This window comes from Podarcis vaucheri, assembly GCF_965113315.1.
Source record: "Podarcis vaucheri genome assembly, chromosome: 6".
Taxonomy (NCBI): Eukaryota; Metazoa; Chordata; class Lepidosauria; order Squamata; family Lacertidae; genus Podarcis; species Podarcis vaucheri.
This window is the reverse complement of record NC_138764.1, coordinates 76,041,014-76,065,279: the sequence shown is the minus strand read 5'-3', so window position 1 is coordinate 76,065,279 and position 24,266 is coordinate 76,041,014. Positions and strand designations below refer to the sequence as shown.

At 42.4% G+C, this 24,266-nt stretch overlaps 1 protein-coding gene across 5 annotated transcripts in view; it reads left to right on the top strand.

Annotated features, from left to right (window-relative positions):
- Positions 1 to 24,266, top strand: part of NDRG3 (NDRG family member 3) — a 58,781-nt gene that overhangs the window by 4,802 nt on the left and 29,713 nt on the right. For 2 of the 5 annotated variants that reach the window (XM_082228676.1, XM_082228673.1), the window contains exons 1-3: positions 6,690 to 6,817; positions 20,081 to 20,181; positions 22,721 to 22,756. In XM_082228676.1, coding sequence (XP_082084802.1) covers positions 20,125 to 20,181; positions 22,721 to 22,756 — 93 coding nt within the window. In that variant the 5' untranslated portion in view covers positions 6,690 to 6,817; positions 20,081 to 20,124. Of the gene's footprint in view, positions 1 to 6,689; positions 6,818 to 20,080; positions 20,182 to 22,720; positions 22,757 to 24,266 lie in introns of those variants that run through there. The other 3 variants (XM_082228677.1, XM_082228674.1, XM_082228675.1) reach the window with 2 other exon arrangements.

The window sequence follows — 24,266 nt, the reverse complement described above, 5'->3', positions numbered from 1 at the left end:
AATGGGGTTTTACACTCCCTTTGAAGGTGGCTTGAGGATCAGGTAGCTTCAGTGGCATGGAGTGCCTTCCATCAGCTTTCATTGGTGGCCTACCCGCTCCCTTATCTGGACAGAGATAGCCTAACTTCCGTCGCCTATGCTCTGGTAACCTCTAGGTTAGATTACTGCAACGTGTTATAGGTGGGGCTGCCTCTGAAGGTGGTTTGGGAACTTCAGTTGGTGCAGAATTCAGTTGCTCATAAGGGCAAGACAGTTTGAGCATTTCAATAGCCCAACTGCACCTGTTCCCATTTAGTTTCTGGCACCAATTCAAAGTGCCGATTTTGACCTATAAAACTTTAAGTGACTAAGGATTGCAGCAGTAATTCAAGGATTGCCTGTCCCCATGTGAACTGACCCAGGCTTTGTGAGCATCATCTGAGGCCCTTTTTCGGGTGCCTCCTCCACGAGAGGTTTGGAGGGTGGCAACGTGAGAATAGATATTTTCTGCAGTGGCTCCCCATTTGTGGAATGCTCTCCCCAGGAAGGCTTGCTTGGCACCTTCATTCATTATACATCTTTAAGCACCAGGCAAAAACATTTCTGTTCAACCAGGCCTTTGGCTGATTAACATTCTTTGTAAATGTGTCTTTGTTTTGTTCTTACTGTGCATTTTGGTTTTGTTTTTATTTTATGCTGTGAACCACCTTGAGATCTTCAGCTTAAGGGAATCATAAAATAAAATAAGCCACAATTAGGCTCAAAGAAGGCTCATTGCTGCATGGGACCATCTTCAGGATGTATACATGTGTGTATGCTGCCTGCCTCCAGTTCTGGCCCATATGGCTGCTCCTCTGGAATTTGATCAACATTTGTGTTTAGCTTGAAAGTTTGCAAGGCTGAGTCAATTAAGGATAGCAGCCTACATTTTCTTATGGATGTAGACATTGCACAAACAAGCTTGAGGGGCATATCGTATCAAGGAACTTCTACATTTCATGTCTCTTTGATGTCAACAGATGTCATTCTTTCTTTTCTGATTGGTTTGCTTTGTATGTCCCACAAAAGACCTATTCCCAGGTAAGTGCTATCAGACTGCAGCATGAGGGTAGAATATGATGCACACTTTCCTGAGAGTGAGTTCATTGAATCCAATGGGGGACTTCTGAGTAGATATGCATAGGATTGTGCCATGCATACTGCACAGCTCGAAGAGACAAGTTTAATTTCAAGCCAATTAAAAATAATGTCTATCATGATAATTTAAATCAGGATTTCTTCTGATTTTAAATTAAATCAGGGTTTTCCCTCCAAGAATAGTTCATCCATTCCTTCCAAAGTGTAACATGCAAACAGGTGGCTAGACCTAAGAGCAGGGGCCCTCCACCTTTAATAGTTGCATAGTTGTGTAGAAGAGGGAATTCCAGCATTTGGCACCACTGCATGCAGTGGAAAGAACCACAGCTATGTGGGAGTGAGGTGCCTTGATATAATTTAAGTGGGGGTGGGGTTTCCTGTTGGTGACAATTCCTACCACACAAAAATGAAACAGTCCTCAAATGAGTGTAAAAACCCATTATGGGTTTTTCCCACCCTGTCAGTACAGAACCAACAGGATGGAGGCCAGAGGTGGTGCTGGGGTGATGAAACAGATAGCGCTACAGTCTCACCGCTGCCAGATTAACATAAAAAATTCAGAGCATCAACTGCTAGTTATTACATTTATTTATTCAGATGTACAAATATGAATATTTATTCATAGTCGTAAGTAAAGGTAAAGGTACCCCTGCCCGTACGGGCCAGTCTTGACAGACTCTAGGGTTGTGCGCTCATCTCACTCTAGAGGCCGGGAGCCAGCGCTGTCCGCAGACACTTCCGGGTCATGTGGCCAGTGTGACGAAGCTGCTCCGGCGAACCGGCACCAGAGCAGCACACGGAAACGCCGTTTACCTTCCCGCTATAAAGCGGTACCTATTTATCTACTTGCACTTAAGGGTGCTTTCGAACTGCTAGGTGGGCAGGAGCTGGGACCGAACGACGGAAGCTCACCCGCCGCGGGGATTCGAACCGCCGACCATGCGTTCGGCAAGTCCTACGCACTGAGGTTTTACCCACAGCGCCACCCGCGTCCCTATTCATAGTCGTACATATGACTAATTTCATCAATGTTGAATATAAGAGCTTATAACGTTTTTGTCCACTAAATTAAGGAAACAGAAATGTGTCCAAAAAGTAGGTAGCATTCATCCTGTCTTGACAGAGCCCCTTAAAAACACTTCTGAATTCCCTGACCAGCAGCATATATAAGGCGTCAGCAAATGAGAAATTGAAATACAGTAGAGGAAGAAGCAATGCAGGATTCCAACAATTAAAGCTTTCCAATCTTGAGACTTCTTCCCTATTGGCAATGGCTCAGTGCATCTGGCTGCTAACCAGAAGGCTGGTGATTGGAGCTCACCCAGGACGGCTGTGGGCAGGGGGTTGGACTAGATGACCCTCAAGGTCCCTTCCAACTCCACAATTCTAATCTATGTGCAGTAAGGACAGGTCGACCAGCTTCCTTTTTTTGCTTACATGATACTGTGTAACTCATTAGAACTGGCACCGATAGAAGCCTGTTTTACATAACCTGATTTTGTTCATTTATTTTGCCAGTCTTGGTTGTAGGTTGCAACCCTCACAACATGGCTGTTTATTACATTGCATTCCCCTCCTCCCTTTTATCTATTTTAAAATTAATTACCATTCTCTTTTCCTGGAGGCAGTGTGCTTAATTAGGCATAGGGTTAACAAACTAGGTTATTGCGGACAGCAAAAACACTCTCCACTTCAGCCAAATCCAGGCAGCCTTGTGTTGCGAATATTCATAGTTCTCCTGAACTAGAATGAAATCCTAGAACTCACAAAAAATAAATAAATAAAAAAAATAAAAAAAAGAAATCCTAGAACTCACAGTCTCTTTGTTTTACTGCTTATGCATCCAGAAGAAGAAAACTGACCAAAACACATACCAAATTAATTCTAATCCCTTATCTTTAGACTCTAATTCTTACAGATAGCATACATACTATCATTATAGTTTCTGAAAACAGGCTTTATTATCATTTTGCAGAGTAGGGAGAAGCTTCGAACATTATTTTGGTTTAGCTTTTGAATAGTTTATTTGGTATGCCTTCAAATCAATGGCTAAACAATACATCATCGCTAGTGAAAAGGACAACAGTCATATGACTTATCTGCATGCTTTGACAGTAAGGAAAGTATGATTGAACGCTACCTGTGCTATAAATTGCCATGGAATTAGTGTGAAATAAATTGCTGTTCCTATCTCTACAGAGCCCCTGCATTGCATTTTAAAAACTAAAATAATAATCCTTAAGATTTTACCTTTAAGTAATTTTTACTTCATAGGAATAGTACCATAGCTTTCCTACTGGTTAATTAAACCTGCGGTCCACACTTGCTAGAGTCGCATTGAAGTCAACAGGGATTACTTCTGATTAGGCACGTATAGGATTGTACTGTAACTGTTCAATACATTAGTTGAAACCATGACTGATTCCAAATCCAATGTAATCACTCAGCCAACAAATTTACCTCCTAGGGCAATGCCTGCCCTTGTTGAGTTTGGGTTCCCATGATTTTTCATAGTGGAACATGTGGTTTGGCAGCTTTGTTCTGTACTGCTGTTGGGTATGTTGATTTCTCCTTTGCCCACTAATTTAACAGTGCATTCAAATCTGGGAAGGACTACACTATTTCATACTCACTCAAAGTGCTATGTGCATTTTATTGTTCTACAACTGCAACTATGTTGAGCTTTGGGGGTGGGGGGAATCCCACCTGCTCTATAAAGTTCATGTTACTGTTTGGTCTCCTGGTCCTCATCTGACCTGCATTCATTACAGTCACACTACATATATAGGACTATGTGTTTTTATAGTGGTGTGGCAACTCTCCTGTTTTTTGCCTTGTGTATAAAGGGGCTCCACTAGCCATGACATTCTGTACATAGTTTTAAATTTAGAAATCTTCAATAGTAATCACTCTGGAGTAAAACAAGCTTGTAAATAATACTGCTGCAGCTCAGCTGGTGACAGCAAAAGGCCATTGACCCTTTAATCCTTTCTAAACAATCCTGTTCTTTTTGTAGGTCAGGCAATAAATGAGGTTTCCTCAGCCTAGTGTTACAGATGATCACTAATATGGAGAGCATTCTGGCTGTCCTGAGAAAATTCTCTGAAATGGCTGCACTACTTGAGAAAATGAAATCCTAGAGTGGCTGGGGAAGCCCAGCCAGATGGGCGGGGTATAAATAATAAAATTATTATTATTAACCCTCACTACATGCGCAAATCCATACTATACTATGTTGGATCTGAAATTGTTCCTCACCCCTCAAATTTAGACTTTCCGTTCTGGAACTTTCTCCACCAGGGTGCCCTCCCAGTGTTGTATTTGGCTGGGGCTGATGGGATTTGTAGTTCCATAACATATGGAAGGCACCAAGTTGGGGGAACACCATTTTGAATTTCAGCACCTAGCCAGATCCTACGAAAAGTTCACAAGCAGAACATGATCATGATATCTACCTCCTGGTAACATTTTGTTTATTTGTGTTTGTCTTAAACTTGCTACATATCAGCTTCAATACAGAACTTATTTTGAGAATGAATATTCCCACCCCTAAGCATCACAAAAATATACATTTTTGTTCTTTGACACATGTTAACCTCACCCACAGCCCATTTTATCATCTAATACTTTATTTGATTTCTCTGTTTGATATGAACGCCTGCTTCAATTGTTGTTCTCTAAAGCAAACCTTCTCCACCCCGCCCCCAACAACTAAAAAGTATTAAATTCCTTAGGGCTCTGTTTGAGCCATGACTCAGTCCTGAAAAATCAACATCAAGGTTTGACAAAGGGATCTACAAAACAATATAATGAAGAAGGGTGCCTGTGTTTCCAAATACGTGAAGAGGACATTGTCCTTGAAGGCTGCAATCATATGATTAGCTTCTTGTGAATAAGTCTCATGGGGTTTACTTCCTTGTAAACATTATACAGTCCAGATGAATCTTGGGAATCTTGGTTGGCTCCTGTTTTGCTAGCCTTGCAGTGGCAGCTAAATCATACTTTCACCTTTGTACTGCATCTTACTACCACAACAGCCTTTATCATCCTTCCACCCCATCAATTGCATTCATTAATTCCATCTGCATTCCAAAAAGCACTGCTGCATCTTTCATTTTAGCACGACTCACCCAGCAAACTCTCTCCCATCTACCCAAGGGTGTAGATCAGCAAGGATTTCTGACATGCAATTGTTTAACAATAGAAAGCCGGGTGCAGAGACAAAAGAAAACTGAGTGTACAAGCACTCTTGACTTTAAGAAAGCTGATTTCAAAAAGCTTAAGGAGCTACTGGGTGATATCCCCTGGTCAGAAATACTCAAAGAGAAGTGGGTCCAAGATGGGATTGGAGTTTCTTAAAGGTGAAATACTGAAGGCCCAAATGCAGACAATTCCAACAAGAAAGAAAACTGGGAGGCACCTAAAGAAGCCAGTGTAGTTGCATGAGGTTACAGATGAGCTGAGATTTAGGAAGGGCATGTATAAGAAATGAAAGAAAGGAGAAATCATGAAGGAAGAGTATACCCAACAGTTACAGGGAGGTCAGGTGGGTCAAAGCTCAGAATAAGCCTAGGCTTGCAAAAGAGGTTAAAATTTAAAAATCAAAAGGTTTCTTCTGCTATGTTCAAAGCAAGAGGAAGAATAAGCAAGTAGTAGGTCCTCTATGTGAAGACAGAAAAATGCTGTTGGGTGACAGAGAAGGCAGAACTGCTCAACACTTACTTTATCTCTGTCCTCACTCTAAAGGAAAGCAGTGCCCAACCTGGTGATAACAGAATAAATGATGCAGCTCAAGATAGGAAAAGAAGTGGTAAGGGAACACCAAGCTACTTTAAATGAATGCAAATCTCCAGGGCCTGATGAGCTGCACTCAAGGGTACTGAAGGAGCTTCTTGGTGCAATCTTAGAGCCTCTGTCATGAGAATTCTTGGAGAACAGGTGAGGTCCCTGCAGACTGGAGGTGGGCAAATGTCCCCCATCTTCAAAGGCCTGTCAGCTCTACAATTCTATGAAACACAAATACTGGCAGACAGGAACAAAGCCTCAAAGAATCATGAAAACTGTCGTATGACAGAACAGAGAGATGGATCGGTCCTGTGCTGCTGTTGTAACTGAACCCATCAAGTCAGCCTGTCAATATGCTTGGCAGGGGCTGTTGCCTGGGGGGGGGGCAGGCGTGTAGCGCCCCTGGCATACAGGGATTTTGAGCCCCACCCCCAAAGGTAACACCTCTGATAGGAACAACAAAAATTACTTTCCCTATGCTATTAGACTGCTGAAGTGAAGAAAGGTTAGTGCAACAGGGGATGGAAGGATGGTGAACTTTACTAAATAAACAAATCCCCGAGCTCAGAAGCAACATGTTCTAAAATGCTCCAAATGCACCTGACACCTTGCGTTTCTACCAAAGCGCAACTGTACCTCTTGCAAGTACTAAAACCCACCCTAACTGCCGCTGCCAACCCAACTCCTTCCTCTTCCCGATTTCCCTCCAAACCGAACGAGCATTATTCTTTTGTGGTCCTAAACATTGACGCGACTCTGCGCGTGCGCGAGAGCTGGGGAACTCGCACCGAGGCGCAGCGCGCCTGCGTAGTCGCTTCCCCACACATGCTGGCATTGCTGCTGCTGCTGCTGCTACTGGGAGAGGCAGCTGCAGCGGCTCAGGTTCACTTGCGCGGTCGTGTCTTCTTGGGAGGAGGTAGGTGGCTGCTTCTAGGCTGTGTTTTGCACTGCTCGCTCTGGTGCCTCCCCGCCCGCTTTGCTTGCTGTGGCTGCTTCTTCCCTTGTGCTTTGGCGCTGGGGCGGCGCTTGTTGTGCTTTCGGAACTCCTCGGGTAGCGACTGAGGCGCGACGCCTCTTCCCCTCCGGCCGGAGTATTCCGCGTCTTCCGCTCCCTAGTCTCCCTTCGCTTCCCTGCCTCTATCCCCGGAGAAAGCTGGCGGGAAGGTCTCGGCCTTGTCCTCCCTTTCTCTCCGTCCTCCCGGAGACAATATTGAGGCGAGGGAGGGAGCGGTGCCTAAGGCTACCTGTCGCTGTGCGTTACTGGGGGCTTTGCATCCTGGGGCCCCTTCGGGTGATGCAGGTTTGCACCCTGCCCGTCTCAGCTGTGGGAGCTCAGCGCGCCGCCCCCTCGAGGGCAGGGTGGGGGGAATGCAATGCAGGGAAAGGAGAAAGGACACCTAGCGGATTGCTCGCTTCCGACCACCAGTTAAGTTCGAGTAAACGGCGTCGTAGTAGACTCTCCGTGGGAGAGTTACTTGGAGAGGATACGGAGGGTCTACGGTGCTGCTTTAACTCGAGCACTGCAGGGAAAGGGAAATTGCCTGGGGACCGAGTGAACAGTTTAAGGCTGCGATCCTAAATAGGAAGCCCCGTTGAACTTCATTTGGGATCGGGCTGTGAATCTCCCTAGGATAGGCATTTCCACCAAAGGGTGTTTTTTTGCGCCTTGCGCGGGCCGTTTTCACTCTTTCCTCCATTTTCTCCAGTGTGCGTGTGCTGTTCTTGTTTTTCTTTGGAGAAAGAGGGAAATGTGCCGAAGGCTATTCATATAAACAGAAGCATTTGTGCCGTTTGCAGGCAATTCCAGGAGAGTTAATGAGCAGCCGCGCTAGGCTTCCCTGCTTGCCGGGAGGATTAATAGTTTTGAGTGTTTTTCCATTCAGATCTAACTACCGTTGTATCTAGACTGGGCTGTCTTCGCATGGTTCAGAAATTGTCATTTTAACCGATGGAAGCTCGTTACTAGTCAAAACACACACTGCAGCCGTATTGTTAGCGGGTAATCTTTCCCACACGTACATAAAAGGAGGCAGCCCCTTGCCTTTTGTGATGGCCTCCTTAGTTACTGTTTTTATTTTTGAAGGTGAGGAATTGTTTATGTTTAAAATGGGTGTGTGTGTGAGGGGGTGCTAGTGTATTTCACTGAAGGTAATTCCCCATAATTGAAGTAACTGTCCTATTCAACAGATTAAGGCACTGAGGAAATATTTTTGAAGCTGGTTAATAAACATGTTTCATATAGTAGAGGAAATTGCTTCTATGTTGCTTGATTCAAGAGATGTTTCTCTTTGGAGAGCAGCTGTGCTTTAAAGCTAAATTAAAATCCTAAATTTTCCACCTGGGATTGATTGCTGTGTTGTGCCAATTACCAGTTACAAGTTGGTTTAAGTGGTAACTAAATCATCTCTAACATATGTATGATAAGTACAGTAATTGACTGGTGCAGATATTTAAGCATGCACCCCTGTGATGCCCTGGAGAGTGTCCCAAGCGCCATAGGATATATAGGAGCCTCTTGGCCATGGTTGAAGATAGAGCTTGATGTCCAGTCCGGCCCTCTACTGTTACCAGAAAATAAGGGGGTTCCTTTTGATGGCCCAACTGCCCAGGTTCATTACCTGTCAAAGATGAATGAGCTGAGGCAGAAATCAAGTGAAGGCAATGAGCACTTTTCTGGTACGTAATACCACCACCACAGAAAGCCAGCAATGCCTTGCCCTAAGTGACTTTGGAATTCCCAAGATTGGTAGTGCTGAAAGGGACATGTTAAAGGTTGTTCATTCGGAGACATGTCAGGAGAGGACCAGAAAATCATCTGCTTCCTAGTCGCCTAATATCCCCCCAGACTTAGAGACATTTTAGACCAGGTCTCCTTTTCCTTTATTGTTCCCAGTGAGAGAGTAAATGTAAAGTAAACTTCTCTTTGCCAGTGTGATCCAGACAAAGCTAAGGATGGTCAATTAAACCACCTTTGGATTCCCCTGCTACCCTTAGGGACACACCTTTAATTGCCTTCATGCTTCTTCACTATCAATTGTTTGTAATCCTACGCATACATACACATTCCATGGAAATAAATGAGACATAATTATCTAAAAACAGTGTTTCAAAGTAGGCCATCAACTACTTTTAATATTCTTAATCACTCTCTCACCTATATGTAATACTTTTTGCAAAAATGATATGGATATTTGAGTTCTTTTGTGGCTCAAGATGCTGCTTCTTTTCTTTAAGGCTAGTGCTCTGTATGGATGGGGAAAGCTACATACCGTAGTTTACTTGGCTACTGAAATGTTAAATGCTAGTTGGGCTTTACAAAAATAATCTGATATGGAAACATTCATACAGGTTACTGTTCGTATACATGGAACTTTATAAACAAGTGGATTCTTGCACCTAGTAGGTCTTCCCACCCTGTAAGAAATTATTGTTTGGGTATAGGCACACTGAGCTTCTAAGGTGGAAAAAAACCCAGTCAATCTTAAATATGTCTATTCAGAAATGTATCCTGATTAGTTCAGTGGAAGTCGCTGGAACTTACTTCTGTGTAAGTGTGTATGCAGTCTATGTGAAATGAGCTGGAGAAAAGTTCTCATAACTATCTAAGCCAGCCTTCCCCAATCTGGTGCCCTTGATAGCTTTTGGACCACAACTCTTATGGTAATTATTCCTGGCCATTGGCCAAGCTGGCTGCAGCTCATGTACCTAGGGTTGGCCCTCACCAAGGGTGCAAAAATTCTTCCTCTCTGCTCTGGCTTGGAGTGGCTAGGAGCCCGCTGTTCCACATGCTCCCTAGGCACCTTGGTGGAGGTCCTTGCCAAGGGCACAAGGTGTTGGTTGGGCGGCGATACAGCTCCTTTCCAAGAGTGCATGGGAGCCTATGTAGGCCTCTGGGAGTTGTAGTCTGAAAAAAATTTTGAGAGCACCAAACTGAGAAAGGCTGATCTAAGGTTGTGCTTCTGAGCTTCACACAAGCACTTGTTGATACTAGGTAAAGAAGAATGGAGATGCACTTTTTGGACAGCAGCACCCAATTCCTTTGATTGGTAAGGCTTTTCATAATGCATGTTGCTCTGTCCTCTATTACTTTGTGTCTTCCCTAGTGGATAAATTTCCAGCCAGAGCTTCGGTAGCAAGAAAGAGTGATGGAGTTTTGAACAGTGGAGGATGGTGTAACCTGATTGTACATCATACATAATTTTGATGGGAAATTAAAGCAGTCATACATTGATAACAGACCTAGGCTCTGTAGAAATTACCGTATTTTTCGCCCTATAGGACACACTTTTTCCCCTCCAAAAATGAAGGGGAAATGTGTGTGCGTCCTATGGGGCGAATGCAGGCTTTCGCTGAAGCCTGGAGAGCGAGAGGGGTCGGTGCGGATAGCAGCCTGCACCCCAAAGCCTGGGGCGCACTGAACAGCGCGCCCCGGGCTTCGGGCAGATATCCGCAAGCCTGGAGAGCCTGCGGGAGTTCCCGCCGGGCTCCCAAGGCTTGCGGATAGCAGCCTGTTCTGGGGGCTGGGGTCGGGGGAAGCTCGGGCTTCCCCCGCCCCTGCCCCGCGCCTGGGGGGGGAAATATTTTTTTTTCTTTATTCCCCTAACCCCAAAAAACTAGGTGCGCCCTATGGGCCAGTGCGCCCTATAGGGCGAAAAATGCGGTAATCACCTCTTCTCACCTCTGTTGAGGTATGACAATATAATAATTACAATTGAACTGAACACTTAAAGCCACGTCTTGTAATCTCTTCATATGTGATTATTTAAAACAGGCTCAAATATGTTTACAAATTTGTAGCTGTTGATTCTCTGAAAATAGGAGACTGCTGTTCAGAAGCCTTGCTGCAGGGATGATTCAGTATAAATAAGTTGGCAACGGTACATTTTCTTCATTGTAAGCAGGATAATCTCATGAAGGGTATTTCTACAGGTCAGTTGCATGGTTTATGACCTTGACTGCAGTAAAAGCATACTAACAGCTCTCATTTCTCCTATTTTTTCCCCTAGTCCAGAAGTCTCCCTTATATTTGTGTTCGCTACCCATTTCTCATCATTTTAGTTTATACGTTCCAGAGTAAGCTTGACAACATTTATTGGATTTCATGCTAATTGGTGTAGCCAATCCTCTTGCCACTGCTCCTGGTATTAATAGCCAAAATCAGATCACAATAATGTTTAGCTACTGCAAGTAATGGCTTATTTTATCTTCCAGTAACCAGCAAGTATTTTCAGCATGGCATGCCACGCTTCTGGTGACTTTGCAATAAGGAATAATATTCACTCTTAAATAGAGATCTTAAATGAGTTTTCAGAAGTAAACATAATAAAGGCACTTAGCAAGAGGAGAACACCATACTCACTTCATTATTTTTCAACCTACAAAAAAAAAAATGAAATCACTTGCTCTTGAGCTGACAAATGTATCAGGCTAGTTCTCAAAGCTACCAACTCCCATGAGTTGTTTTCTTCCTGCATGTAAAGCATTTTGGGGTCCTGCTGTTCTTAAAGTATAAGTGAGATGAAGGCTTCTCCTTTCTCTTCTGTCTCCCATTATTGGATACCAGATGTGGCTTTGACCAGTAAGTGTCTTGTGCTGGGAAACAAAACATGCTAGAGGAGTATATTATGTACCGTATTTTTCGCTCTATAACACGCACCTGACCACAACACGCACGTAGTTTTTAGAGGAGGAAAATCCGTAGGCATGCCACCCGTAGGCATTCCCTCCATAACACGCACAGACATTTCCCCTTACTTTCTAGGAGGAAAAAAGTGAGTGTTATGGTGCAAAAAATACGGTACTTTAATAAAACAAAACAAAAACAACCTTGCCCTTCTTGGTCAGCTTTCACAGGAGGCACCAAGTAAGTCCTTTTTATAAGCCGGTGCTTTTTGTCAGCTTATAAAGGGCTTAAACCTCTGCTCTCATCTTACTTTCTGAGAGGGAAGAGAGAAAAGGCAGCCCCCACTTCTATTTAAAATAGTTGCAGCAGCCTGCCAATCCCGCTTAACATGTTGTGTTTCTCTCCAGTAATCTGATTCTCAGTTTTAGTTCTGCTGTGCTGTGTCCCTGTGAAGTCTTAATCTAATAAAAAATCTGAATTTATTTACAAAGAAGGAATATTCAGCACATCAAGAATTGTTACATCAGGCACCTAAAGAATGCATTTGTTGCAGAAAAATATAGTATTAAAACTGCCCTGAGACTTCCGGGTGTAGGGCGGTATATAAATTCCAGTCATACTAATATTAATACTAAATAAAAAACCCAGTGAACCCATATTTAAACAGATTTATAAAAACCTACATAAGACATTATGTATGGAAAGAATAGTCGCTTAGAAGTGTGAAAGGAAAGAAGCTTGCTGCCATGAAATGAAGTACAGGTTAGAAGTATAAAATGATAAGAGATTATATTAAAACAAAGACTGATGACACATGACCAGTACAGGCAGTGATGACAGATTAACACGTGTCCAAAAGATGCACGATTGCGCACAGCGCCAAACCTGGAAGTGACCCTAAAACGTAGTAGGGGGTGGGGTGGAGCGAGCTTATACGTGCTCAGAGAACAGAACTCCTGCACAGTTGACCGTACTGAGAATACCCCAACACCAGAAGTTTGAGAGTGGAGATGAAACTGTATATTGGTGACTCTATTCCTTTGGAAGTAATGTAGTTTACACTGCAAGACCTCAAAGCCTCATCATAATTTTGAATATGTTGAATTTGCAGATTGTTGGCTATCGTACCTGGCCATGCTAGGTGGGGCTGATGGGAGTCAAAAACATTTGAGGGCTCCAGGTTAGAGATAACTGTAAACCTAGCTGGTTCATGGACAGTGCTGCTCAGAGACTTCTCAACAAGAGATGAGTAACTGCTACTGTAAATATACACACTAGCTGTAGTGTAGACAGTACTCTGTGTTGTTGTTGTTATTTCTATCCCACCTCAAGGTAGCTTAGAGATAAAAACAAGCAGTAACAGCACAAGTAAACAATAATTAAAAAACAATTAAACAGTGATAGAATTATATAGAATCTATTAAACCCATACAAAAAATCTTATTCTAACCTCAAAATTCTAGGCTGCCAGCCATATAAGCTTTCTCTACTTCTAGCCATAGTTGCCAGTTTATTAAAAAGTTCTCAGTGACTTAAATGGACATAATGTCTTGCACACACACACACACACACACACACACACAATTATGTACAGAGATGATAGAAAATCTCATTTGTTAGATGGTCTCTGCATTCACTGATCACTATGCTGTTAGCCTGGATATTCTGAGGACTCTCCTGGTTCTATTGGTTGTGGTTCCCTGACTTAAAGGAGGCAGGGAGAACTAACTGGGAGTTTGCGCACTTTCGGAAGAAGCATTTACACTGAAAAGCATGTTATGACGACAATGATTATTCAGTTACACAGAAATGTTGTGTTCTGCTCTAATAATATTCCCGCCCTGCAATTGCCCATTCTCTCTAATCAAAATACTGTGTATTGTAATATGAAGAGGTAAATTCAGGGCTGTGTGTATGCCTTTATTCTGTCCAAGTACAGAATCTGGTTGTGGGAACAGAATTTAGCATCTTTAATTTTCATTTTAAAAACAGGTTTTAAACTGAGTGCATAAGATTTCGTATGTTCTCAGGAAAGCTCTTGTAGTGAATTTAAGTTTGAAAAGATACATGAAAATCTAGGAGAAACTTAAGGATATATAATTATGGCATTACAAAGGGATAATTGTTTTCCCCATGGGGAGAGAACTATATATAGTAGTCTCTTACCTACATACACAAACATTGTTTAATCCTGGTAGACAGCTTGCTTCTAATTTCAAGAGCAGCTATTCATTCCCCCCCCCCCCCAAATATTGAATCTATGTCTTTTGATATTTATAAAATACCCAACTAGGTAAGAAAAAGACCCTGCTGGCCATTTGATTTTCTGAACAGAAGGCACTGTAAGCAACAGTAAATTTATCTTATGTGAAAGATATTGAAAGATAAGCTTCCAGGTGGAGCAAATGAGTTATGATTGATGCACACTTCTTTGACTGTGACTTGAGTTTACATTTATACAATCCATCTAGGGTTAAAGAAATCAACTTTCCCAATATACTTGCTGACATCCTGATTTGCATTGATATTTCCACTTACTTTAGTTTATAATAAATCCCTAGTTATTTTTCTTGAATTGCTACCTTCAGCAATATAGGGGATGAACATGCTCCCTCTAATAATTCATCGAAATCTGTCATCTTTAGCACAGACAATGTAGTGCTTCCTCCAGTACCATCTGTCCTTTCCATTCTGGGGACCTTATATTCAGTTGTTGGCATTGCCTGCACCATTTTTCCACTGCCTTCCTACATTTCCTATATAGTGGGCATATATTTCAATTTACACTCATCCAACCTTCAAACGCACTGCCCAGGCTTGCGCCCCAGGAGGTCATTTCAGTGCTACTAACACAGCAGTTTAACTTCACACACACCCCACAGCACCACCACCACACACTCCATTGTCTCTTGAGGCAGAAGGATGCCTACTTCAAAATACCGTATTTTTTGCACCATAACACTCACTTTTTCCCTCCTAGAAAGTAAGGGGAAATGTCTGTGCGTGTTATGGAGCGAATGCCTGCGGGTGGCGGGGGGGGGGATCTGCTGCAGTCGTGAGCAGAGGATCCATGGTTCCCCTTCCTTCCCTCCTCCGTGGCTCGCTTTGAAACAGCAAAGCAGGAGAGGAGCCACTTACACAGGTGTAAGCAGCTCCTGTCTGGTTGGCTGCTTTAAACCGTGCTCTCTGTCCCTCTCTCCTCCCCACTCAGCTCGCTACATAGCAGCAAAGCTTTTCAGCTCTCTAAGCTGCGGAGGAAGGAGAGAAGCAGAGCCTGCTTGTTTTAAAGGAGCAAAGCAGGAGAGGAGAGGAGCCTTCTCCCCTTATACCCCTCTGCTGCATTATTAGCAGCATCCTTCTCCACACACCCCACGCATACTCCTTGTCCCTTGAGTGCTTTTCCTTCCCTCCCCACTTAAAACGTGGTTACAAAGCACAGATCCACATGGATCCTCAGGATTTTTGCATTGGGCTACCCCAAACTCGCCATCAGATCACATGTCTGTGGCCACAGCATGAACCACAAAAATCATACATCCACTGTTTCGTTTAGAATATTTTTTTTCCTTGTTTTCCTCCTCTAAAAACTATGTGCGTGTTATGGTCAGGTGCGTGTTATAGAGCGAAAAATACGGTAATTATATTTGATCACTTGCCACTAGGTGGCTTCTTGTTCCCAACAAGTTCTGTAGTAGTGCAGTGGTATCTTGTTTCTTGAACAGCTTGACTCCTGAACACCGCAAACCCGGAAGTAAGTGTTCTGGTTTGTGAACTTTTTTTGGAAGCTGAACATCTGAGGTGGCTTCCGCTGCTGCGGCCAGTCGGAAGCCATCTTGTGACCATCCGCGTGGTTGTGGGTTCATGCTGGGGCGTGGTTCGGCTTCGTGTTACATGTGACCCAGGCCTTGGATTTGTAGCTGAACTATGTTGACAAATGGAATTTTCCACCCAATGTTCTGCTCCCTTGTGGGGTTGCAGGTGTTTACAAGCTGCTAGTGTAACTGAGTAAGAGCTTTTTTTCATAACAGGCAGAACAATCCTGGTGGTTCAACATTCCCCTTAATATTCCTGATCATTTGTATGATGTAATCATCATTTTTTCTCTTTTCTCAAGGACTCTAGTTTTTGCTTTTTAAAGCCCTGCTCCTAAACCTCTGGCTTCTTTGTTGGTAGATAAATTCTTTTAGTATTGTGTATGTTTTTATTTTGGTTTTTTTAAAAAACCAAAATCTTTCTGTTTAACTTCTCTGAGACTTTTTGTAAAAAGTAGCATCATCATCATCATCATTATGCTATCCCCCTAAATTAGAACATCTTCCTCTTTTTGCAGTATACCAAATAATTCAGTGCATTTTTCAAGAGTGGTGCAAAGTTGGTGAGACAACTGTAACTATTGGGTAGGTGTAATTACTCCAGAAAATATTGACTGTAAACTGTTAACAGGATTAATCTGCTTGTTTTTCTGTGTTAGAATAGCTTAATTGGTAGAGCATGAGACTCTTAATTTCAAGGTCGTGGGTTCAAGCGCCACATTGGGCAAAAAAATTCCTGTGTTGCAGGGGGTTGGACTAGATGACCCTCGTGGTCCCTTCAAACACTACAATTCTGTGAGCTAATGACTCTGATGTTTGCATTTGGTTCCATCTAGATTTAGGGAGGTATCCAACAAAATAGTTCCATTAGTGCAATAATAATAGAATAATTCTCTCCTCATTCTGGGGTTTTCTGCAACCCAGATTTGGGGAGGCCATTGCAGGAGGAGGAGAGAGAGGAGAAGTTCTGTTGCGCAAATGCAAGTTCTTGTGCTAATGGAGCTACTTCATTGGGTATTTCTCCTTTATGTGTCACTGCTGGCTGATTGTCTAGTGTCTCTTGGTTACCTCTATAGCCATCCATCACTCATATCTCTAGTGAATAGAGTGTGTCCCCTTGAGATAACAAGCAATTTAAAAATCTTGTCATTGAAGCATTTCCAGGACAGATTAGGAAAATTGCAGTCAGTTGTTTCAGATGTGATTTCCACTTTGTTTATTTATTTATTTTAAGCTTTTCCTTATAGTTCAAAAATTTTATAGTTAAATCTTGTGGAGTGCTAGGTGCTGCTCTGAGACGTACCTCCAGATTAAATGTAGCAGCAAGCCGTTTTGCTCGGAAAGCCTTCACTGATGTAACTTGCTCCTTTAAATATGCAAAGAGGCAGGTTTCACCTTCTAGAATGGTTCCCAGCACCACTCAGTTTGTTGTTCTGCAGAACTTTGGAATCATTTTTCTGTGGTTATTTCAAAGTCTACGTTTAAGGCTCTGTGGGAGTTTCCATCATCTTTCTGTTTAGTCCTCCACTGCCTACTCAGTTGGGGTTAACAGAGCTGGCATGTCTGTTTTTATGTCAACTCTCCTTAGTCCAAAATGAGTTGAGTGACAAAAAGCAATTCCAATTTTGATCTAGAGATGGCAGCAGAGCCCCCTTTTGTCTCCTTGCTCTGTTTACTGCCTCCAGGCACAATTTGTTCTAGGAGGATGCTGTTCTAGAGTTAGTGGGGGCGAAACAAGACTTTATTTCACCTGGGCCAAGACCCAGTTTTTGCATATTTGTGTACACAAACACACAGGTGCTGGCAGCCTCAAGGGCACCCATCTGGAGGCTTCACCACCTTCTATTAAGTTTGTGTGCTTTGGGCATTGGAGGCTTAAGGACCTAAATGCCAGTCCCAAAATAAGGGCTAGCAAGGTTTATGCGGGAGAGCTTCTTGGCCAGCCTTACGCCAGTCTTCTCTTCTATATCCACAGAGAGCACACACAGTTGCCTTGGAAACATCAGCCGACTATATTTACCAGTTGTGGAGAACAAGGCTTGAATTCCCCCTGGACACTGTTTTTCCACAGCACCATATGTATAACGAGTTATATTGAATCATTCCAGGTGTTAGACCTGTAATAGTATCAACTCTGGAAAAAAGTGTGTTAGAGACATGAATCTAATTATCAGTAGCAGCGTACACATTAAGGCAGTGTTCTTCAACCTTTTTTGGGCAAAGGCACACTTGTTTCGTGAAAAAAATCACGAGGCACACCACCACTGCTCTCTATGTCCGCTCTCATCCGATCCCATCTGATCTGATCCCCACCCAGGACGGATGGAAAATAGGGTGGACACAGTCCGGCGCCCGCCTAGTGGGCGAAAATTTGACATTTATTTTTTAAAAAATCTTTCGAATTTTTCATTTTTTCCCACGGCACACCAGGCAACATCTCGCGGCACACTAGTGTGCCGCGGAACAGTGGTTAAAAAACACTGCATTAAGGAAATGGGAAGGGTTTTGTTCATTCCTTTCTGTGAGAATTCACAAGTATCTTATGGACTCCAGTGATAATTTCTGGTCAAAGCAGAGAGACTGTCCATATGGCTACACCTGCCTAATGTGGAATTTAATGTTAACTTCTCTACTTACTGTTTAAAAGGCAAATTGCCCTCAAACACTATCAACTAAAAGGTGATGAATGACAGAGGTGCTCATTTGAGAACTGCCCGTTTAATTGACACCTGGATATTTTATAATCCAAACAGTAAAGAAGCCGCTGGTTTTTTAACGGTGCATCAAGTTTGCACTAGATTGTACCACTTATTTCTCAGCAGTTTATTTTTAGTTCTACATTTACCTGCAACTAAAACTCAGTTTCAGGGTGTGTCTTCAATTCAGAGACTATTTGATGGGACCTGTACTCTGCAAGTTTAGGTACACTTTTAATCACTGGATCCTGTCCCTTTAAATATAGTTATTGTACTGTAATGGCTTTTCCTAAGCCTTTGTCCTTTCCCTGCCTCCTCCCTCCTTCTTGCTTACTACTGGGATTGCAAGTCAATACTCCTCTTCTCTTTCCCTTCCTACTCTCCTCTGTTCTCCTGCACGCCCCCACCAAAGACCTCCTTGTCTTCAAACCTTCCTTAATTTTACACACACACACAGGTTTTTACTCCCCTTCCCAGGCACCTGTCTGATGCATCAGCAGGTTACATTGTTTGCTAGTGTTAAATTAGCTATTTGCAGATAAAATTGAAAAGAGTTTAATTTTAAACAGTGTTCTTAAACTCTTAGGCAGTTGCTGATTGAGATGCTTGCAAGGCCACCATTACAAGCCTCTCACCATTTTCATTAGTGAATCATTTCACCAAAGGAGGAGACAGTAGCAAGGAAAAAAAACCTGTTAAAGAAATAGCAGGTTTTCAACAGTGCCAACACACATTTTGAAGAGATTAACACCAAGCTAGTGGTGGCAAGGAAACAGTAGCCTTATTTTACTTATTCAAAGCTATAGACATATTTAAACATTTTGCGCTTAAAGAGGCAGTGGTGGATCCACTCCCCTAAAAGCCCACCCTAGACTAGTTACCAACATCCCTTTATTGGCAAAGGTGGTAGAGAGGGTGGTTGTAGAGCAACTGCAGATATTCCTGGAAGAGACTGATTACAGTGGTACCTCGGGTTAAGTACTTAATTCGTTCCAGAGGTCTGTTCTTAACCTGAAACTGTTCTTAACCTGAGGTACCACTTTAGCTAATGGGGTCTCCTGCTGCTGCTGCGCTGCCGGAACACAATTTCTGTTCTCATCCTGAAGCAAAGTTCTTAACCCGAGGTACTATTTCTGGGTTAGTGGAGTCTGTAACCTGAACCGTATGTAACCTGAAGTGTCTGTAACCCGAGGTACCACTGTATCTGGATCAAGTACAATCTGGGTTCAGACCTGATTTCGGAACTGAATTGGGTGCCCTCATAGGTGACCTTTATCATGAGGGGGACAGGATGAGTACAACCTTATTACTTCTGCTTATTTGCTTAGCGGCCTTTGAAACCCATCAATCATGATATCCTCCTGGACCAAATGAGTGAGATGCGTGTTGGAGGCACTATATTACAGTGGTTCTGTTTGTATCTTTAAGGTTGTACCCAGCGAGTAGCAGTGGGTTTGTGTTTCTTGCCTCCCTCCCCTGGCATTTGTGCTATGGGGTTTTGCATGGTGCTGTTCTCTCCCCAGTTCTGTTTAATACATGTATGAAGCCATTGGGTGTGATTAGGAGTTTTAGAGCAAGGTGTCTCCAGTATGCTTATGATACACAGCTCTACTTCTCCATAACATCTGAATCAGGAGAGGTCATGAGAGCTTTGGACCAGTTTCTGGATGCAGTGGTGGACTGGATGAGGACCAATGATCCTGGGAAGTTGTGGGTTCTTTGGGTGGAAGGTTCACATGTTCATGAAATTGGGTTGCACTTCTTCTAAAGGAGGAAGTTTGTCAGATTAGACCTCTGGTCTACCAATATTTTAAAAGGGATGCCTTGCAGGAGAGGTCATTTGTTTATGATTCAGTCAGGCATAAATAATGCCTTCTTTAGTGCTGCATTGTGAAGGGAGCAGGTGCCTTTCTGTTCGGGAGGCACAAACCTATTCCGTGGCTGTGTTCAAGTACCTAGCCCATGCTTTCAATTCATTCTGTGGGGTCCTGGCATCTTTTTCAGTGTTTGCAATCTTAACGCTGGTCTTTTCTCTTGCTCTCTCTTAGAGTGTTTTGCTGTTTGAAAGCTAACGTCGGTGTTCTCGGTAAACATGGAAGAATTGCAAGATGTACAATTGACGGAGATCAAGCCCCTCCTGAATGATAAGGTAATTCTGGCTGTGTTTGAGCATTAGCAAGGCACTAGTCATTTTATGTTATCCTTGAGCGGTACATAAGGGTTGTGTGTAATTTAGAATTCTGTACTGTTTGGTATTAAGAAACAGAACTTAACATTCTGAGAAGCTCTATGTATATATATATATATATTTTGTAAAGTCCATCACTTCAGTATAACTGAACACAACCCCCCCCCTTAAATATTATCTCTGTTGTCTTTCGCCTGCCCTGTTGCAAATTATAGATTGCAAACTTCCTGGGATGGGTACTCTTCCTTCTGTTGTAGCTTCCATCATCTCTTTGAACACTGATGATAAAGAGTCCTATGACACTTTAAAATAAATAAGTTTGTTGGGCTAGAGTCCAATGCATCAATCCATAATAGCATGGAATACGTAAAGAATGAGCTGTAAAGATAATACCATACACTTTCAGACCAATGTCTGATGAAATCTCCAAAACCGGGGTGGGGTGGGGTTACTGGTCGGGAAGGGCAAAGGACTTCAGTGCCCTGCATTGTTTCTTGCCCTTCCCTACAAATAGCATAAGAAGAATGCATTATGCAAGAGTAAGTGGAAGAGCACTTCTTGCAAAAGGCAGACCTTCAGGATGCTTGATTTCTCCATCCCTGGATCCTCAAGTGGGGGGGGCCTTGGTGCAGGGAGGGCACAGGAAAGCCCGTTGCATGAGTGGAGTTGCAGTCACTCTTCTCGGAATCCAGCCCATTAATTGATGATTTCAGCCTTTCTTTAGCACATAATTTGAGGTACCTTTCACAAAGAATGCATAGGATAACTTTGGTTCTTACTTTCATTCAGTTCTTAGCATTTTCCAAGGGTGTGCATGTGTGTGGGTGAATAGTGTGATCACTAACTTTCCTATGGTGATTTACAGTGATGAGCCAATGTTTTCCAGCTATTTCTGCAAAATCCAGTCTTACACTGGTCTTCTCTTTTTAGCTTGTGGTGTGCCTTGAATATTTGTGGGCCATCCGATTTTTCCTCTCGCTACCATGTCTGTCTCGTCCACTTACTATTTTAACATACTGTATTTCAGTTTTAACTTTTAGATGCCTTCTAAAAAACTTTATTCCATCAGGCTTATGTGGGCAATTAAGAATACATATTTCCATAATAGCTGGTTTCTGGTTTTAACTTTGTACGTGGCTTTTATTGTATGGTTTTATATATAATTGTTGTAAACCACTCTTGGGTTTTTTAAAGAAATGAATGGCGGTAACAAATATTCATTTTACCAAGCCCACACACTACAAAAAGTCTTTCATCTTTTTGAAGGGAGTTGAACTAGTAGTTTTATATCAATATAGACAAAAAACCATAGCCAGATCCAGTGATAAATTACATAGTAGCCAGAGGTTGAGTGTTTTGTCTAAATGACCATGCATGTTTAAGAAGTTACTGTATTTTTCACTCTATAAGACACACCAGACCACAAGGCGCACCTAGTTTTTGGAGCAGGAAAACAAGAAAGAAAAAAATCTGAATCTCAGAAGCCAGAACAGCAAGAGGGATAGTTGCGCAGTGAAAGCAGCAATCCCTCTTGCTGTTCTGGCTTCTGTGATAGCTGTGCAGCCTGCATTCGCTCCATAAGACGCACAGACATTTCCCCTTACTTTTTAGGAGGGAAAAAGTGAGTCTTATAGAGCAAAAAATACGGTATATAGGAATACGGTCATACCTTGGGTTACGAATGCTGCAGGTTGCGCATTTTCAGGTTATGGACCATGCCAAACCTGGAAGTACCAGAATGGGTTACTTCTGGGTTTTGGCGCTCACGCATGCGCAGAAGCACAAAATGGTGTCACATGCATGCACAGAAGCGCTGAATTGTGTCACGCGTGTGCAGCGGCGCTGCGGGTTGCGAATGTGCCTCCCGCACGGATCACGTTCGCAACCCGAGGTATGACTGCATAGAAACTACCAAGTCAGACCAGTGATTGGTCCATCTAGCTCAGCATTTTCTTCAGTTACTGATAGAAAACACCCAGGTTTTCAGTTAATTATTTCCCAGCCCTTCATGAAGATGCCAGGGATTGAGTCTGGAACCCTTTGCATGAAAAACATGTGTTCTATCCTTTTGCATGAACTGAGCAGCAGTGCCACCAGTTCATAATACATATTGACCAAATGTTGGAATGGAAATAATTTTGAATGGTATTTTCACAGAACCTTTGAAAAATGAGCAGGTTTGTCTATGCATGAAAGTGTTTGAAAATGATTGTTTCTGGGACTGTTAAATGTGTGGAATTGTGGCACTTGCCTCTATCCTTGGCAGTTCATACAATAATTTTGTTTCTGGCATCAGCTGTTGCGGGTGGAGGAAAGCTAATTGTAATGACATTTGCATTTATTCATACTAATGAAGTACAAGAAGCTTCAATTCTGACAATAGTTTGGTGCAAAGTGATATGCCGGAGCAGAGTTTTCAGAAAACTCAGCTGCAAAGCAAAGTTTATGAGGCTGTTCTGGAATCTGGGCTATTCATTGGCTCTTATTCTTATTTTGACAGAATTCAGCTCGAAACTTCCAGGACTTTGACTGTCAGGTAAGTACCTGAAACCAAAACGGGCATGCATTGTCAGGCTTTCCTTGAAGAACGACAATGGATCTCTGTTGATCAGATAGTTGCCCAAATTAAAAATAAAAAAGAACTTGAGAAACCTAAGAGTCCATTTGCTCCCATATATCTTTTGCTGGTTTTCTGTACATTTAACAGTTTGTTCGGCAGTATGTGTTGAACAGGACTTGTCTGCTTCCAGATCTTAAGGGCCAGATTTTGGAGTTGATCACCATGGACATTTGAAGCACCATAGAGTTAAATTACTGCAATGGTGTGTGTGTGTAATTTTTGTAAGATGCAAATCTGTGTTGAAGCTCTACATCTCAGAAATTAATGAAGTAGGAAGGGCTTGTAATCCTCAAATTATAAAGTGGTGTTTTCAGTGTTAAAAAAATTATTTTATGAAGTAGCCAGTTTATTGCATTCTGTGGCTTGGCCTGTTGTCCTATTTTGTCTTAACCACATAGGCAAGATACAGAAAAACGGAAATGCCAAGCCAACCTCAAAAGGTGGAATTAGGAACAAAATTGGGTAGGACCAAAAATGCAGTATAAATTGCTACTAAAATTTGTACAAAAAGTAAAATTTGACTTCAATTTTACAAAAAGTATGAATATAAATTAAACATATTAATGACCGTAACAATACCTTGGTTTAAGAACAGCTTAGTTTATGAACAACTTGGATTAAGAACGCTGCAAACCCGGAAGGAGGTTTTTTGGTTTGTGAGTTTTGCCTTGGAAGCAGAACATGTTTCGCTTCCTGTTAAGTGTGTTCCATTTGTAAATCGAGTCCCCGCACTGCTATGGGAAAGCACGCCTTGGTTTAAGAATGCTTTGGTTTAAGAACGGACTTCCGGAACGGATTAAGTTGTAAACCAAAGTACCACTGTACAGGACAATGCCTTAACATCCAGCATTAGATTAGTTCTAAAGACTAAATGCAGTTGAATCTCCAAGGAATCTTCTTTAGTGATCAATGAATGTATAACATACAATTTTGTCACCTGAAATTAGTCTTTTGACTGATCTGCATAGATAAGGGGAGCTGGCCAATAATATTCCTGTATGCACATGGCAAACATTGAAATGTATCTGAAAATAGTGATATCTTTCTACCAATGTCCATTCATGTTTTGGAGCATCCTCCAGATTTCTGGTTAACGATGTCAGCTATTCACCATCATAGATTAAAGTTGATTTTTATTTTTTAACACATTTTGGTAGCAATTTATATTTTAAAAATGTTTCTGCCTTGTTTTGGGTCTTAGCCACATCTGTCCTGAAGGTAGGAATGCCACTCTACTTCCGGCTTAAGAGCTTGTCTTCACAGATGTCTTGTCAAACATGAGCAGAGTGTGATGTGAATTTTAACCAACAATCTTGATGTGGCATCTGTAGAAGGCATGGCTAGGAATTGTTAACACCTGACATATGCTTAGAATAACTTTGAATTAAAAGGGAACCAGAATCTCAGCTTCAGGGCGCTAATATCA